Source organism: Mercenaria mercenaria, chromosome 14, assembly GCF_021730395.1.
Source record: "Mercenaria mercenaria strain notata chromosome 14, MADL_Memer_1, whole genome shotgun sequence".
Classification (NCBI taxonomy): Eukaryota; Metazoa; Mollusca; class Bivalvia; order Venerida; family Veneridae; genus Mercenaria; species Mercenaria mercenaria.
This window is the reverse complement of record NC_069374.1, coordinates 74639963-74656575: the sequence shown is the minus strand read 5'-3', so window position 1 is coordinate 74656575 and position 16613 is coordinate 74639963. Positions and strand designations below refer to the sequence as shown.

At 37.5% G+C, this 16613-nt stretch overlaps 2 protein-coding genes across 2 annotated transcripts in view; both read right to left on the bottom strand.

The window, feature by feature from the left end:
- The window catches only part of LOC123526940 (prostamide/prostaglandin F synthase-like), a 46179-nt gene extending 34269 nt beyond the window's left edge, over positions 1-11910 (bottom strand). The window contains exons 1-3 of the mRNA XM_045306192.2: positions 11855-11910; positions 5575-5711; positions 1047-1098 (exon numbers count right to left, since the gene is read on the bottom strand). Coding sequence (XP_045162127.2) covers positions 1047-1098; positions 5575-5711; positions 11855-11910 — 245 coding nt within the window. The remainder of the gene's footprint in view (positions 1-1046; positions 1099-5574; positions 5712-11854) is intronic.
- A 412-nt stretch (positions 11911-12322) lies between these two features.
- Positions 12323-16255, bottom strand: LOC123528325 (transcription factor HES-4-like). The gene is made up of 2 exons (XM_045308069.2): positions 15110-16255; positions 12323-13296 (listed from the first exon to the last, which is right to left on the bottom strand). Exons 1-2 carry the CDS (start codon positions 15191-15193, stop codon positions 12667-12669), a joined length of 714 nt encoding a protein of 237 aa, XP_045164004.2. The 5' UTR covers positions 15194-16255; the 3' UTR covers positions 12323-12666.
- Between the last annotated feature and the right edge of the window lie 358 nt (positions 16256-16613).

Sequence of the window (16613 nt, the reverse complement as noted above, 5' to 3'; positions counted from 1 at the left end):
GAAATTGCAGCCGGACGGACGGAAAAGCGCATTCCTATAGTCCCCAAAACTAAGGGGACTAATAACCAGGTGGGACAAATACTGCCAGACTGTTCCTATAATATTTTCTGTTTCACGGACACAAAAAGTCTTGGCAACTTCAATCTATTTAATTATCAAATCATCTCGTACATTCTTTTAACTTTTTTTTCTGAAAGCATGTTATAACATGTACACAGGTGAGTTTTAAGACACACTGACATAACTGATAGTCACATATAAACTTTCCAGTTTTTGACTGAGGAGGGGCATGTAGGCAAGCAAGCATGTAGGCAAGCAGTATTTCAGGCACAGACGGGCACCTGGGTAGAATTTTACACCCTAAACAAGTTGTCAAACCTATTGGGGTGGTCAGAGACCTTAACCACATGATCACACAAATATACAACATCCTTAAACAGCATTTTGAAAACATTACTTTTAGCTCTGTTAATAAAGACTGTTTGTCATTTTCCATTTTATCTTTAGCTTGAAAGTAAACTTCAGCCTGCTGGCAGCAAGTGATTTTGCCTTTGCGACCAGTGCAGACCAAGATCAGCCTGCACATCATCTGTGCAGTCTGATCATGGTCTGCACTGTTCGCTATTCAGTGTTTTCAGTGCACACACCTTCAAATAAAAAATGTTTTTGTCCAAATTGAATGATGGACCAGTTCATTTTAGAAATTTAGCAGGCTAAAGGTTAAACAGGAAATATATGAAATTTAAATACCTTACATGCTTTAACAGGCTAGGGAAAACATGAATAAGTAAGTAACCACATCCAACATAATGAGGTTGTTTGTTAACACCAAAGGCTATGGTTTTTCATCATCAGTTGTTCAGTACTTCAACCTCAACCAAGTGACTGTACTTCCTTCTTGATTTCATGTAAATAATTTTGTAACTCTGTCCGAAATATTAAACGTTCGAGACAGTATTTGTAAATCTTCAATACCAATGACTTCTAAGTGCAGCAAAATACAAATGACACAAATAATAAGATCAACATGAAGTTGCAACATTTACCTTCTAAATCCTAGAGCCTTGTATGCCTCCTTCTTTGTGTCTATGTACAATTCTGAAATATATATCAACATGTTGATCAATCTTCTTCAGTCTGATAAATACATTGCTATCACTGACAAGTTTCAAATCCTGTTGAAACTCAGGCCTATTGAACTCTCTCATCTATAACTCCGCCTATCTTGATGAATTTTTCAAGAGTCCAGCCAAATTCCTCCTCAGTGTAGATCTATCTACTTTCTCTCCAAGTCAAATTCAACTGAATCATCATACTGTGACTTTGGTGAGTCAAATTCCTACGTATTTATGTATCAATGTGTCAAACTGATGACTTACTGTTTCCTAATACCCCAGTCACACATACGGCGCGGATAACTACGTCTAAACACTGATAGAAACATAGCAAACCGTATCGAACCGTACCTGAGTCGTACCTTAAAGCAGTAAGCCGTATCAATTCGTACCAATCCGTACAGCTCAGGTACGGATCGATACGGATTACTATGTTTCTATCCGTAGCTATCCGCGCCGTATGTGTGACTGGGGTATAAAACAGGTATGATCACACATTGCAGATTAAACATAATCTATGAATAAAATGCATTTCAATTTGCTTTGTACCCTCAAAATGAAGAACAAAATGCAAATATGGCATAATTACAAGAACATATGTAGATCTATGAGCTATGACAAAAGTCTTAGTGAAAAACACCTGCATACAGTCATGACAGTAGACTTTATATATAGAATTTCAGTTTTCTCAAAGTAAAACACTTTGTCCCTCAGAATTTTAAACATCTGTCTGAGTTTCAACTGAATATATTGTAATCTCCACTTATACACTCCATCTGCAAGTTCAAAAGCAGACGACCACCTAGGATAGACGACAACCTAGGACAGACGACTAGAACAGACGACCACCTAGGACAGACGACTACCTAGGACAAACGACCACCTAGGACTGACAAGCACCTGGGATAGACCACTACCTAGGACAGACGACCATCTAGGACAGACAAGCACCTAGGACAGATGACCACCTAGGATAGACGACCACCTAGGACAGACGACAACCTAGGACAGACGACTAGGACATACGACCACCTAGGACAGACAACCACCTAGGACTGACAACCACCTAGGACAGACGACAACCTAGGGCAGACGACCACCTAGGACAGACGACAACCTAGGACAGACGACTACCTAGGATAGACGACCACCTGATTGTCTGCAACCTAGGACAGACAAGCACCTAGGACTGAAAACCACCTAGGACTGATGACCACCTAGGACAGACAACAACCTAGGACAGATGACCACCTAGGACAGACGACTACCAGATTGCCTACAACAGATGTTGCCTGACTGCTCCACATAATACCCATTCCATGTTACATGCCTCTTTCTTGCCGAAAGGATCCAACACCTGTGGGTCACTGTTAACCCTTTTCATGCTGAACACAACTGATTCTATGAAATACAAACTACACCCAAGCACTGGGAGCAAACATGTTGTATCGCATAATTATGATCAATACAAGTTGGAGCCCTCTAGTTTGGGCAATAATGTTTATTATTATTCAACTTTACAATATTACACACTGTATTAGACCAATTGCGAACACCATATGAACACCATATGAAACAAAAAGAGCTAATACAAAACATAACTGAGCCAATATGAGAAAAACACAGCCAATACGAGTAAAACAGGGCCAATACGGAATTCAAGCATTTTGACTGGTTCAAAAGAGAGGGCCAATACGGAGAAGTCACAGATTTTTAAATGGCGCCATTTTGTTTTACATCAGATTCAGAGTTACAGATTTACATTTTTTCTTCACATTGTGATTAAAAAAAAATCATCTAACATGTTCATGTAATAACCAAATATGACCGAACGGGATGTAGGCCTACGTCTTCATAGATTACAGCGATACTTTCGCTTATTCGGTATTGTGTAAAAGCAAGTGTTTCCTGTCAGAAATTCTGGCAGTTGTCAAGGAAAATAATGAGAAAATATGGAAACTCAGATTAATTAAAAGGATGAGACAAATCTTTAACAGACATTTTGATTGTGTGGACTATTTGTGCAATGATAAAATTTTAATAGCGATTCAAATGCTGGAAAGTGGATGAATAAATTGGCGAACAAGAGTGTCAAACAGTTTCGGATAAGAATCAAACGAGGCATGGGAGTGTATAATATGTGCTTGGTTGGTTGTATTATCTTGATCAACGCCTATGTGTACAATTTTGTGTCTCGTTGCCTGCAGCCTAAAAGGAAATGACTTTTAAAGCAGTTCTTATCAGAGTTCAAATGATAAGATAACCCACTAAATAAAATAAATTGGAATTAAAACAAGAGGGTCATGATGACCCTGGATCGCTCACCAGAGTAATATGTTTCAAATGTCAAACTGATGATTTTCAGAAATTTTTTGGAAAATTTTCCAATGTACAATCAAGTAACCCCTGGGGCGGGGCCAATTTTACCCCGGGGGTCATGATTTGAATAAAGTTTGTAGAAGTCGACTAGGCAATATTACACATCGAATATCTAAGATCTAGGCCTTCTGGTTTATTTTAAGCAAATTTATGAAGATTTCCCAATGTACAATAAAGTAAACCCTGGGGCTGGGTCAATTTGACCCTGGGGGGTCAAGATTTGAACAAATTTTGTAGAGGTCCACTAGGCAATGCTACATGTCGAATATCTAAGCTCTAGGCCTTCTGGTTTATTTTTAGAAAATATTGAAGATTTTGTTATGTACAATCAAGTAACCCCATGGGGCGGGGCCAATTTGACCCTGGGGGTCATGATTTTGAAGAAATTTTGTAGAGTCCACTAGGCAATGCTACATGTCAAATATCTAAGACCTAGGCCTTTTGGTTTTTTTTAGAAATTTTTTGAAGATTTTCCTATGTAAAATCAAGTGACCCCTGGGGCGGGGTCAATTTTGACCCTGGGGTCATGATTTGAATAAATGTTGTAGAGGTCCACTAGGCAATGCTACATGTGAAATATCTAAGCTCTAGGCCTTCTGGTTTATTTTAAGAAAATTTTTGAAGATTTTCATATGTAAAATCAAGCGACCCCTAGGGCGGGGTCAATTTTGACCCCGGGGGTCATGATTTGAACAACTTTAGTAGAGGTCCACTAGGCAATGCTACATGTCAAATATCTAAGCTCTTGGGCTTCTGCTTTTTGAGAAGAAGATTTTTTAAGGTTTTCCTATGTAAAATCAAGTGACCCCTGGGGCGGGGTCAATTTTGACCCCGGGGGTCTGATCTGAACAATTTTGTAGAGGTCCACTAGGCAATGCTACATGTGAAATATCTAAGACCTAGGCCTTCTGCTTTATTTTTAGAAATTTTTTGAAGATTTTCCTATGTAAAATCAAGTGACCCCTGGGGCGGGGTCAATTTTGACCCTGGGTCATGATTTGAACAACTTTAGTAGAGGTCCATTAGGCATATGCTACATGTCAAATATCTAAGGTCTAGGGCTTCTAGGTTTTCGAGAAGAATGATTTTTTAAGATTTTCTATGTAAAATCAAGTGACCCATGGGGCGGGGTCAATTTTGACCGGGGCATGATTTGAACAACTTGGTAGAGGTTCCACTAGGCAATGTTACAAACAAATATCTAAGCTCTAGGGCTTCTGGTTTTTGAGAAGAGATTTTTAAAGTTTTTCCTTTCGGTTGCATGGCAACCAGAGTTCTGCATGGAATTCAATTCTTTGAACAATTTTTAGAGAAGACCATCCAAGGAACATCCCTGTGAAGTTTCATCAAAATTGGCCTGTTGTTTAGGAGGAGATGTTGTTAAAGGAAAGTGTGGACGACGGACGGACGACGGACGGACGGACGACGACGGACGGACGGACGGACGGACGGACGCCGGACGGTGAGCGATCACAATAGCTCACCCTGAGCACTTTGTGCTCTGGTGAGCTAAAAATAAGGTAAGTTCAAGTTACTCTTGATTATGTCAAATCAAAAATATCTCTCAAAGTTATTCTCAAGTACCTACATACAACTCATTCTGTTTTACTTTTACTGGCTAAAATGATTATGATTTCTATATTAAGTCTATACAACTTGTCATTCACACAAATTTTTCACCTGAACGCGCATAGCTGCCATAAGGTAACTCACAGAGTTCTTATGGTGTTGCCGCCAACAGTTGAAAGTTGAATAATAATATTATCATTAATCAAGCGATTTCATATTGGCCTAGTTATTTGTCGTATTGGCAGTCGTATTGGCCCATGGCCTATGGCCTTTGGCCAATACGACAGCCAATACGACAACCCTTGCACAAATAACAAGGCCAATATGAAATTGCTTGATTAATAACATTATAATATTGCTTACATTGTAATATTAGAGCTATAACATTTATATAATTACCTAACAAAGCAAAAGTTGCAGATTTTATTATGTTAAGAATCCAGTCACCGTGGGGGGCTGCCTGGGGAATATGGTGTTTTTAATCCATATAACAGAAAATGAACATTTTTACCTCCTTTAAAATAATCTTCCTTCACAAATTCCTCCACGCCTACTTCCTCAAGGCCGATGCCAACAAGTCTTACGTTGTTTTCATCAAGCCGAGGTTTCAGCTCGCTCAGACGCTTGGCGCCGAGCCGACAGAACGGTCATCCAAATCTCCGAAGAAATGTGATAACACATGTTCCATTCTGCCAAAATGATTCTATTGTAACATTCTGAAATGAAAATGTTGTAAATATTTCCAAAGAACTGGAGTAAAACACAAATCTAAGAAACAATATGAGTCCCTGGGCTATTATTCAGGCTGGGCACATCTCCCAATCGGGGTAAATTACCTCGTTTGGGGTAATATACCCCGATAGGGGTACAACTAGAACAATAGAAAAGCACAAAAAATTGATATTTCTTTTTACTTTAATGTGCTAACATAAATATTTTTACTAAAGCTTTATATCATCATTACAAACATGCCTATGTACCATTTTGTCAATTTTGCATATGTTAAAAAATGGTGAATATCTGAAATTTTTACAACAAAAATCTGTTAAAAAATTATCATATTGTCAACTGTTTATATCATATGAAGTTGACCGGAGAATATGAGCATTAGCACTTCCTTAATAAAAAGGTTATCAAGCATTTTGTACTTTTCTATTGTTCTTGTTTTACCCCTAACGAGGTAATTTACCCCAATTGGGAGATGTGCCCAGCCTGTTATTATACCAATTGGTGTTTTGATAAAATAAATGTACTGACTATTCAGATGGGGAAAGTCGACCAAGTCAAGAACCAAAACTCTTGAGTTACTTCAGCAAAGTTGACAATTATCAAACTTTACCAAGATTTTTTGGCAAATAAGTGTGTATTATGTAAATTTTAAAAAGATTGACTCAGAAATGGGCAATTAATTTAATGTGCGAATAATTTTGACAAATTCAAGGGCTATAACTCTGTGCACTGTTATTAGAGCAATTGTTGCTGGTCATTATCGTACTTGTTCTGGAAAAGGTGGCCACTGTAAATTTTGTGTAAGTTTCAAATTCATGATGGAAGTTTTAATAGAATTACTGTGACTTATAAATGCATTAATGTGAAATATAAATATGTTTACATATGTTCAAGTGATAACTCTGATCAGAGGCTGTTCAAGGATATTGGCTTAGCGAGGCCTGAAGGGGGTTCAGACAAATGCCCCTGAGAATTTTTTCTGCAGTCTGGCATAGTTTGAGCATGCATATTTGACACAGTATCACCAAATTGTAAATTTACAAAAAAAAAAAAAAAAAAAAAACCAAGTTGATAGTTTTTCAGTTTGAACATTGTGTAGTCCTACGTACCAAGCGAAGTGAGTCAAACATTTTGACTACCGGGTAACATTTAGTGACTTAAGTTTCAATTTTACTTTATCAAAAATGAATGTTTGGAGAGTGGCAAGACACGCTGTCTGTATCCCAATCTGAATCTGACTTTGCTGATGTAAAGCATCCTGAAGACAACAGAAGAAATGTTTTCACAATTATATATATTGAAACTAAATAACTAATGTTCTTAGTATATATATTGTAGTGATAGTAGGTTTATAGGTCACTTCCAACAGTCTTGCTGTTGGGTTAACCCTTTAGTGACGTGGTTGAGTGTCCGCCTACAGATCTCGAGGTCCGGGGTTCGAGCCCCATTAGGGACCTTGGTATTTTCTCTCCCAGGGTTTACTTTAATGGTGTCAGAAGTGTTTGACGGACTCATGCGGTGTGCATGGAGTGTCATTCTGGAGAGCTGGTATGCTCTGAAAAGTAAAGGGGGAGAAGTGTAGTGATAGTAGGTTTATAGGGCACTTCTAACAGCCTTGCTGTTGGGTTAACCCTTTAGTGACGTGGTTGAGTGTCCGCCTACAGATCTCGAGGTCCGGGGTTCGAGCCCCAGTAGGGACCTTGGTATTTTCTCTCCCAGGGTTTACTTTAATATGCACAAACATCTAAAAACATTTGTATTGTTTCCTTATTGTGACAGTGATCTCTTGAGTGCATACACTTATCACTTTACCAGTAAAATGTGATTCAAGTCACTCACTCAGTGCAACTTCAAGTACAGTGCTTTAGGGTAAAGCAGATTTTAGGGTATAGAGGATAGGCTGATAAATTTTATATTTAGACTTGAAATATTGTATAAATTTTCATATCATTCTTTTACTGGCATGCAAACAGACATTCTGAAATACATTTTAAATATTTGCTCATTGTGTTATTTTTCATATGTCATCAAATGTAAAATAAAGCTATCCACTATAGACTAAATCAGTGCATATGTAAAAAACGTCAGTGAATGAAAAGTATTTGATAGAAATTTAAAAAGCTGAATGTTTTTGAAAAGAGAATACATTATTATTCTGATTTATAGTAAAGAAGTCTTGGAAAGTTTGTTAAGATGTGGATTTTAAACTAATAATGTAAAAAATGACCAAAGCTATCCTGTACACCCTAAATCAGCTCATATCACTCATACATATGACATATGTAAACAATGGCGTGGAGAGAAGAAACACATGAATTTCTATGAAAAGCTGACTGTTTTAAGAAGAATAGATGTTTTCTGTCTGATATACTAAAAAAGAAATATTATTGTCATTTCTTCTAATTGGAATGCAGGAAAAATTAGTTAGCTATCCTCTATACCCTAAAGCACTGTAGCCTTTAGGGTGAACATGTCCCCCGCTTTGACTTCCTACTTTGACAGTTTGATACAGGTATTGTTCTATCAAGGACCTGAAAACTGAATTTAAGCTTACTACACTTCAATCGTCAAAGCTGACCCTGGCCTTGTGGGGCGCTTTTAGTGTAAAAATCTGGGTGTCACTTCTTTAATTTAAACGACAGTTAGATCTAGTTACGTAACTAGAAAATCATTGTGAATGACCGGTCACGACTGCAGTGTAAATGTCCGATAACTGATAACAAAATGAAGAGCACTACGATATATAATTTTTTATTAGTGTTACCTCGCCTGTGGCCACTGATTTCACCAAATTCTTCGCTACTTTAGAAATATCCATTTCGCACGATGTTCTGTTTTCTTCGTAGGGAAACACCCAATTGTGTATAAATAGAAAGAGTTTGTAAAATCCCCAGATAAAAATAATGAACCACTCTTCCGCCGTTTTCATTGGTTCTCTTTAGCCCTAGCGTCATGTGATTACAAATGGCGTTAATTAATCCAAGGGGAGTAACCATAGGTACTGGACGAATTCCACCCACACCGTGGTGATATTGATATGGGGTGGGTGGAATTCGTCCGGCACTTAAAAGTACTTTTCATAAGTATGCCGGAGCTAGTAGATCCGGCCTCGAGTCCGCAGTTCATTTAGGGAATTTGCCTACAAAACCCTTGTTAGACCACAACTAGAGTACTGCAGCTCAGTGTGGAGTCCACATACACAGCTCAACATACATAAAATCGAGATGGTCCAACGCAGGGCCGCTCGATGGGTCACCAGTGACTATTCAAATTACAGCAGTGTCACACACATGTTAAAGCAATTGGGGTGGCGTTCCCTTGCAAACAGAAGAAATGATGCCAGGCTACTGATGTTTTACAAGATTGTCCATGGACTGGTTGCAGTGCCAATGCCATCTTATATTTTACCTACTACCCGGCTCACTAGACACATGCATTCCCTATCTTTCCGGCAAATTCAAACACCCTGTAATTATTACAAGTTTTCTTTCTACCCGGCTACCACCATTCTCTGGAATTCTTTGCCGGCTGACATTGCTCAAGCACCTACCCTGGACCAGTTTAGGCAAGGGGTAACCAAACTGGGCCAGGACTTCTGAGTGACCAGGCTGTTTTTAATCCTTTTACTGTACATTTCGTCTTTTTTATTAGCACTATCAGCTTTGTCTCAAATTCTCACAAATACTTTATGTATTACTTTATTTCTCCTGTACATTCCTGCTTTTAAACTCTTATGCACTGACGCGCACCTGCATAAAATACTCGCAAGGGTGTCATGCAGTATTTATAGATAGATAGATAGTTCTGAATTGAGTCAAATACTGTGACCAAGCCGTGGCATAATTTTTGGATACTGTATTCTTCATACTCATACTGTTCATACTGTTGTAGAGGCCACATATGAATTAAATCCATATAACATAAGACGTTTCTGACGGCCCTTTCCTTCTGTGTTCTCCCAATTTTTATTCACAATCCGTATACATGATGCACCATCATAGTCACAAACGTTTTACTCATATAAACTGATAGTCATCATAATGTCACAACGTCACTGATAGCAACTGGCCATAAATTTTATGGAAAGACCCATCCAATGTTTGTTCAAACGCGATTTAAATGCATTTACTGAGGGTACTCTCTGACTGAAAACACTTTTCCTCAATTCAGCGTTAGTTCTCTTCTTATATAATTTATGTACCTGTTACGCCTAGTTCTGTTATGACCTACCAAGGAGAAAAAAACTTTTCACTATTAGCTTTATCGTACCCATGGAGGATCTTGAACACCTGTATCATGTCTCTCCTAAGCCTCCTATATTCCAGACGGTAGGTAAGCCTAACAACCTCAATTTTTCACAATATTCCATATTGCCTAAATCTGCTAAAAGCCTGGTTGCCCTTCTTTGGACATTTTTTATTGCAATCTGATCTTTCTTCAATCTTGGATTCCACACTAAAGACACAGATTCCAAATGTGGCCTAATTAGTGTCTTATACAGGGACAAAACATGTCTATATCCATATATGTAAAAGTCCTGAAAACGAGACCTAAATTCCTATTTGCCTTATTCACCTTTTCATTGATATAAATAGAAAACTTCATATTACATCAAAAACAACTTCAAGGTCTTTCTCACTCTCTTCCTGACTGATTTCAATAATCTGATTGTTATTACTATTCATGTAAAAGGTGTCAGTAATTTTCCTTTTCCCAATGTGCAAATGCTTATACGTCTTACTATTAAATACCATTTGCCATTTTTGTGCCCATTCAAATGCACTAAACACACTATCTTGGCGTACTAACTCTTGCACAGAGTCGGAGTAGAGTTTCGTATCATCAGCAAATAATTTGGTCACACATTTCATTACGTCTGGCAAATCATTTATGAAGATCAAAAAAAGTACAGGTCCTAAGACACTTCCCTGGGGTACCCCACTTGCAACTTTTTTCCAGGAACTCTTTGACACATTTACCATAACTCTTTGCTATCTATTGCTTAGAAAATCTTTTATCCGAGCAAACACTTTTCCTCTTATACCATAAACCCAAATCTTTTTAAGGAGGCGTTGATGAGGCACCTTGTCAAATGCAGCCTTAAAATCCATATAGATAACATCTACATCTGCGCCTTTATCCAATGGATCTGACCAGTCCTCTATACATTCAAGAAGTTGTTCACACAAGAGTAGTCCTGCCTGAAACCGTGTTGGTCAATCGTAATTAAATTGTTAGATTCCATGTGCTTAGCTATTGTCTCTCTTATTATTCTTCCCAGAAGCTTACAACAAAATAGAAGTAACACTTATGGGTCTATAGTTTTCTGGTTTACTTCTTTTACCACTCTTATACAGTGCCGTCACGCAGGCATCCTTCCATTCAACGGGTAATTTCTCCTCATTTAGGGTCTTAATAAATAATCTCCTAAGTAAAACTGATATCGGATCGATGCATTTTTTAATCACTCTAGCGTGCAGTTTCACGAGTTCATAACGATTATGATTTGGAATGAGGAGTTCGATTGAGAGCATAAAATTCAATTAAAAATAGATGACATTTGAAATGTTGCAAGTAGATGCAAAAAAGATCATTAGAGCTTACGTACGTTACTTGTTATTATTTTCGACGTTGTAAATAGATATTCCGGCTTTGACTTGATTCGACTTGTTGATATATAGATTTACCATACAGTTGTTCGATACTGTACGGTCAGTTTAAACAGAATCTTCTTAGCGTCTGTTAATTGTTCAACGTCTTGTAGACCGAGTGTTAGATTATTCCAGCAAAAATATCACACATCAGTAAATAAGTGAGCAGGTGCCACTTTTGCCGAGTCGACCAATGGCGTCAAACTAATGAACCTCGCTTTTAAACAATTTTACATATTTTAAATGTGTTATATCTAAGACACTTATGTCATTCTCAGCCTTTACAATTTTCGTCTTCAATCGGTTGCAATAAAGCATATACATGTAATATAAAGTTATTTAACGTCCCACGTATAATCAACGCGACAAACTAAGTATCCAGTCACTGAAACTTACCTGGGCTTATCTTACCTTCTGGTACAACCCTTTAAATGATGAGTGCCAAGGAAGCGAGCTACCAGTGCCATTTTTCATGTCTTTGGTATGACACGGCCAGGAATCGACCCCCAACCTCCCGCATTCGATGCGGACCTACTGAGGCGGTGTAAATACCAGTACATGTATCGTAATTACACCGACCAAGGGGCTGTTACATCGCATATACCCGTCGATAAGAAAACTTGGAGAGTTTATAGATTATCTCCGTGATAAATACAAAACTTTATGCGGATATGTGCCCGACTTGTAATAGTCAATGGAGATTTTGTAGATATACTACGACGCCGCTGACAATTCTTTCTTGATGCTCTAATGGAGTATATGCTATCTGGGAAGAAGATTGCTCCAGATGCTATTTTAAAGGACAATTCGAGAATCGAATCATTCTACCTTACGTCAGTTTTACATGGACGCCTTACGTCATTTATACGGAACAAAAAAGTTCAAAATGACTCTGCATGTGCTAGTTTATACGGCGTTTTATTTTGATATGTACATATAACATACACATTTTCTAAAACAATAGGTCAGTCGAATAAATTATACTTCGAACAATATAAAAGTTTATATACATAGCACATATAAGATATGTTCTTTTTGACAAGTTTAGCAAACATCTTCTTTTTTCTTGCAACTCTGCAACTTCTGTTTCCACAAGTCCTGAGTCGGAGTAGGTAGATCTATTCATTACCTGATTTCAGAACTTCATACCCAGCAGTTATAGCCTAAGCCTATTTATAATTTACGTCTTTGAAACAATGCAATAAAATATTTGAACCATATCTTTAAAACGGCCTCCATGGTATCTCTTTGATCACGTGACCTATTTCATTCTCCCTGCCAATCCCAATGGTAACAACGTCCGTGCTTTTGTCAGTCCCAGATAGGTCCTGTTCACGTCTGACGTCATTAATACTGTAGTGTGTACACGACTTGTGTGATTCATCGGAACTGGAACACGAGCTTGATAAATCTATGGAGGAACCTGAAGTCACGCTTGCGTAGTCAAATGATAACGTTACTTCCGGTGAACTCTGATCGTCATTTTGAATCGGCGTGTAACCATAGACATTAAGATCCGGCAAAGATGGATTCAAACTGTCACATGGTCTAAGTGGTGTAGAGTGGCGTTTCAATTGACTCAAGGCGTTCGTTCTTTGTGAATTATGTAAACAGCTGTTGTTCGCCAGCATGGAACTGTGAAGATGGTTGCTTAGCGACCCACTGACTGCAGCTGGCGTTCTGCAATTAGACAAGTAGGTCACGGCTTCTCGCGCACATTCCTTATATCCAGCTGTATACGCTGCGACCTCTGCTGCCATAGCAACGGATTGCTGCTGTTGGTGTATCTGTGTGAGATGGTACACAGTCAGCTCGAGGATATCCGCCTTGTCAACACGTGTCATTGGAGCTGTCTAGAAACCATGAAAGTACAGACTGTGACACATGAAAGAAGGATGTAAGTATTTATATAAATCTGGTATAATATATAATATTAGCAAACGTTTTCCAAACTATAAAATCATAACGGTAACAACGAACATGCCTGACTCTTCGGGCCATTACGTCGATCATAATATATCATTGTTGCATTTATACGATAGTTAATTTACATTACTGAAAAAGTTAAGTCAACTTTTCAGAAGGCTGACTCTCGTGTAAGAACAAAATCCAAAATATTCATTTACAATTGCAAAGGCCTACAAGATACAAGATACAAGAAACTTTATTTTACGTCGGATATGAAATTAACAAATAACATTAGCTTAAAGCTATTTCCCGACAAACGTATGATATAGTAATAACAAAAATAAAATGAAAAAATAAAACAGCTGTAAAGAGAAAGCAGTCATAAAAGAACAAGGGAAGTAACTCTGTAACAGTACATAAACATTACTGACCTTGTTACTCCCCTTAAAAGCTAAATTAAAGCATACATGCTGAAAAGAGGGATACTAAATCAAGCAAAAAAAAAAAAAATTAGTTAATTACAAATAAGTAGATGACATTATGGGTATTGTGGCAAGTGTAAAAACAAAAACCCTATCTAAGTAAATGTCCCAAAAAACTACCGAAAGAAAGTTGTAGATTTGGGAAAAGGGCCTGGAGAGGTCATTCACTCCACCACACCCATATCTGTCATCTACCCTAGGAGAAAAGAAGCACACAAGTTAAAACATAAAAAACAAAACAGACAACTTACAGTACATATTTACATAAAATTAACTAAACTAAGACATACTAAGAGAGGAGCACATATTTAATAATAGGCTTTTTAAGCACATGCAGATTATTACTAGGAAAAACTAAGCTAAATCTGTACCATGCAACTAAGAAAACAAAAAAAAAAAAAAAAAATGAGGCATGAAGAGTATTATACAGAAGAAAGAAAAAAGAGAAAAAGTAAAACCTGTGGGAAAGCTGCTGATCTTGACCTAGGCCTAAAAACTGCCATAAAAGTTACTAAATAAAAAACTGATTAGCAAAAATAACACAAAAGTGTGACAGATAAGATGAGATTAAGAACAGATATCTCCTCAAATCAGATTTGCGAAGAACTGATCAGCAACTTTCTCGCAGAGAGTCATGTTTACATAAAATGTGATAACAGCAGCATTTTTTAAAACAAAAGCATGATAGAGAAAAAGCAAACAAAAAAACAAGCAAGCAAAACAAAGCCTATTTGAACATAAATGGTAAACAACGCAAATTGAATTTATCTTGAATCGCAACCTCTCGCCGGGCATGATGACCCAGTAGATTTATAGTTTCCCTTCCTTACGTAAAAAACATTTCTATAATTGACGTTACTTAATCAATAACTCCGTTTATGCACCTGTCAATATTTTGCCCGTCCGGGGGGCGGCGGGCTGACCCAGGGGAATTTGACATTTCAAATTTTTTTTTTGTCTAAATCCCCACCCCAGAGACAACCTTTTTTGTCTAAATCCCACCCTAGAGCCTGGTTGGTACATCAAAAGTTTGTCAAATTCCCGCCTGTCGGGAATGGTCTACTGTCTAAAGTCCCGTGTATGCCCGGCGCTCCCCCGGGCGGGCAAAATATTGACAGGTGCATTACACTCGGTCTGTGCAATAACAGATTTCAATATATAAATTTATACTGTTAATACAGAAGAAGAAGAAGATTTTATTGACTTAAACTGTACACAGTTTCTCGACATGCATATTATACACATACAATGAACATAAATTGATTAATACACTTACATTATGTTTGATGGTCTGTGCAATAAGTGACTTCAGTTGAGCTATGCTGTTATTCATCCTTTCTCTTCTTTTCCTCTCAACCATTGGTTTCCGAATCTGCTGAAGAAAAACTAAATTGATCAAGAACAGGGCAAAACAGAACAAACATATTCAACTGAGTCAATTCGTTTACTGACGTGTTTAGGCGACACACAAGCTTCTATATCATTGTATATGTATAAAAAAAAGTCGTTGAGGCGGTTGTAAACTCCAAAACACTAACACAGTGTTCCTTCCCTTATCGGTACAGTAAAGAACGAAATTATTTGACTGTGTTTTGAGTACAGTCAGAGAATTTGACGAATCCCTGCCTCCAAGCAAATAACATGGCGATGGTAAAACCATTGTAATTCTAAAATGGCGGCACGCTTGGCAACGCCCTGTGCCATAATCAGCAGGCAAATTGGCTCTAAAGAACATAGTAAAAAGTGTTCAATGTATCAGAGTTACCGCCCCTAACAGGCATGTTTGTTTTAACAATGTTGGTTAAAGGAATACGCCTCCGGAATAATGACAAAATAAGTATTTTCGTTATTGAGGAATTTCAAATAAAAAGTAAAATGAAGTGATTTAGTATGTTCCAGAATGTTGAGAATTTTATGTTAAAACACTCGTGAAGTTCGTGCAGTCAATATAATTCTGAAGAATAATCCTCCAGCCAATGATCGATAGCGGTCTGATATTGTTTCAAGAAATAAGAAGGGCATGCACACATTTTACTTAATACTATAGAACTAAAAATAAGAATTATTAGGTGCAAAAAGTTTATAAAAAAAATTAAAATGTTTTTAAACACTTGATTCATCACATGCTATTTTATTATATGATTTTTATCTTTAATTCATATTGACCTGCGCCAAGATTAATAATGCCATCATTTCGTCAGTTTTCCCCTTCTGTTTTCAACATAAACAGTGTAAAAGTATGATATAAGCGTCTGTTTAAAACAACTTTTTGTATAAGACCACTACTATGAAACCTTAGGTGCAAGCGAATTCTTTCTGTCACCTCGGTCTGGAGGTCATCTCGCCCTCCTGGATATATAGAAAATCTTCTAAAAGCGCTGGTCACTGTCAGTGGTCACACAGTATAAATGTGATTATAGAAGAAATTTAGCTATATTTTACATCATATCTGTATTAAAAACCATACATATACATACAGATACTACATAAGTTATTTTGATGTTTAGTACATGTCACCATCTGCCGTTTTTTAAATGGATATTTTTGCTTGAAGGCATGCCGCATGATGCGGCATGCCTTCAATATATAATATATATTGAGATGCGGCATCTCAATATATAATCTAGATTTACACTCTTTTCTATATAACCTAAAGATGTAAATTGTTACGGTGTCAAAAGTACGAAACTGGAATATGTTCAAATTTCAAAATATAAGTGAGGAACCCCGCTCTCTCCACCCTCACCCCGCACCTCCCCGACACAGAACAACAAAACACA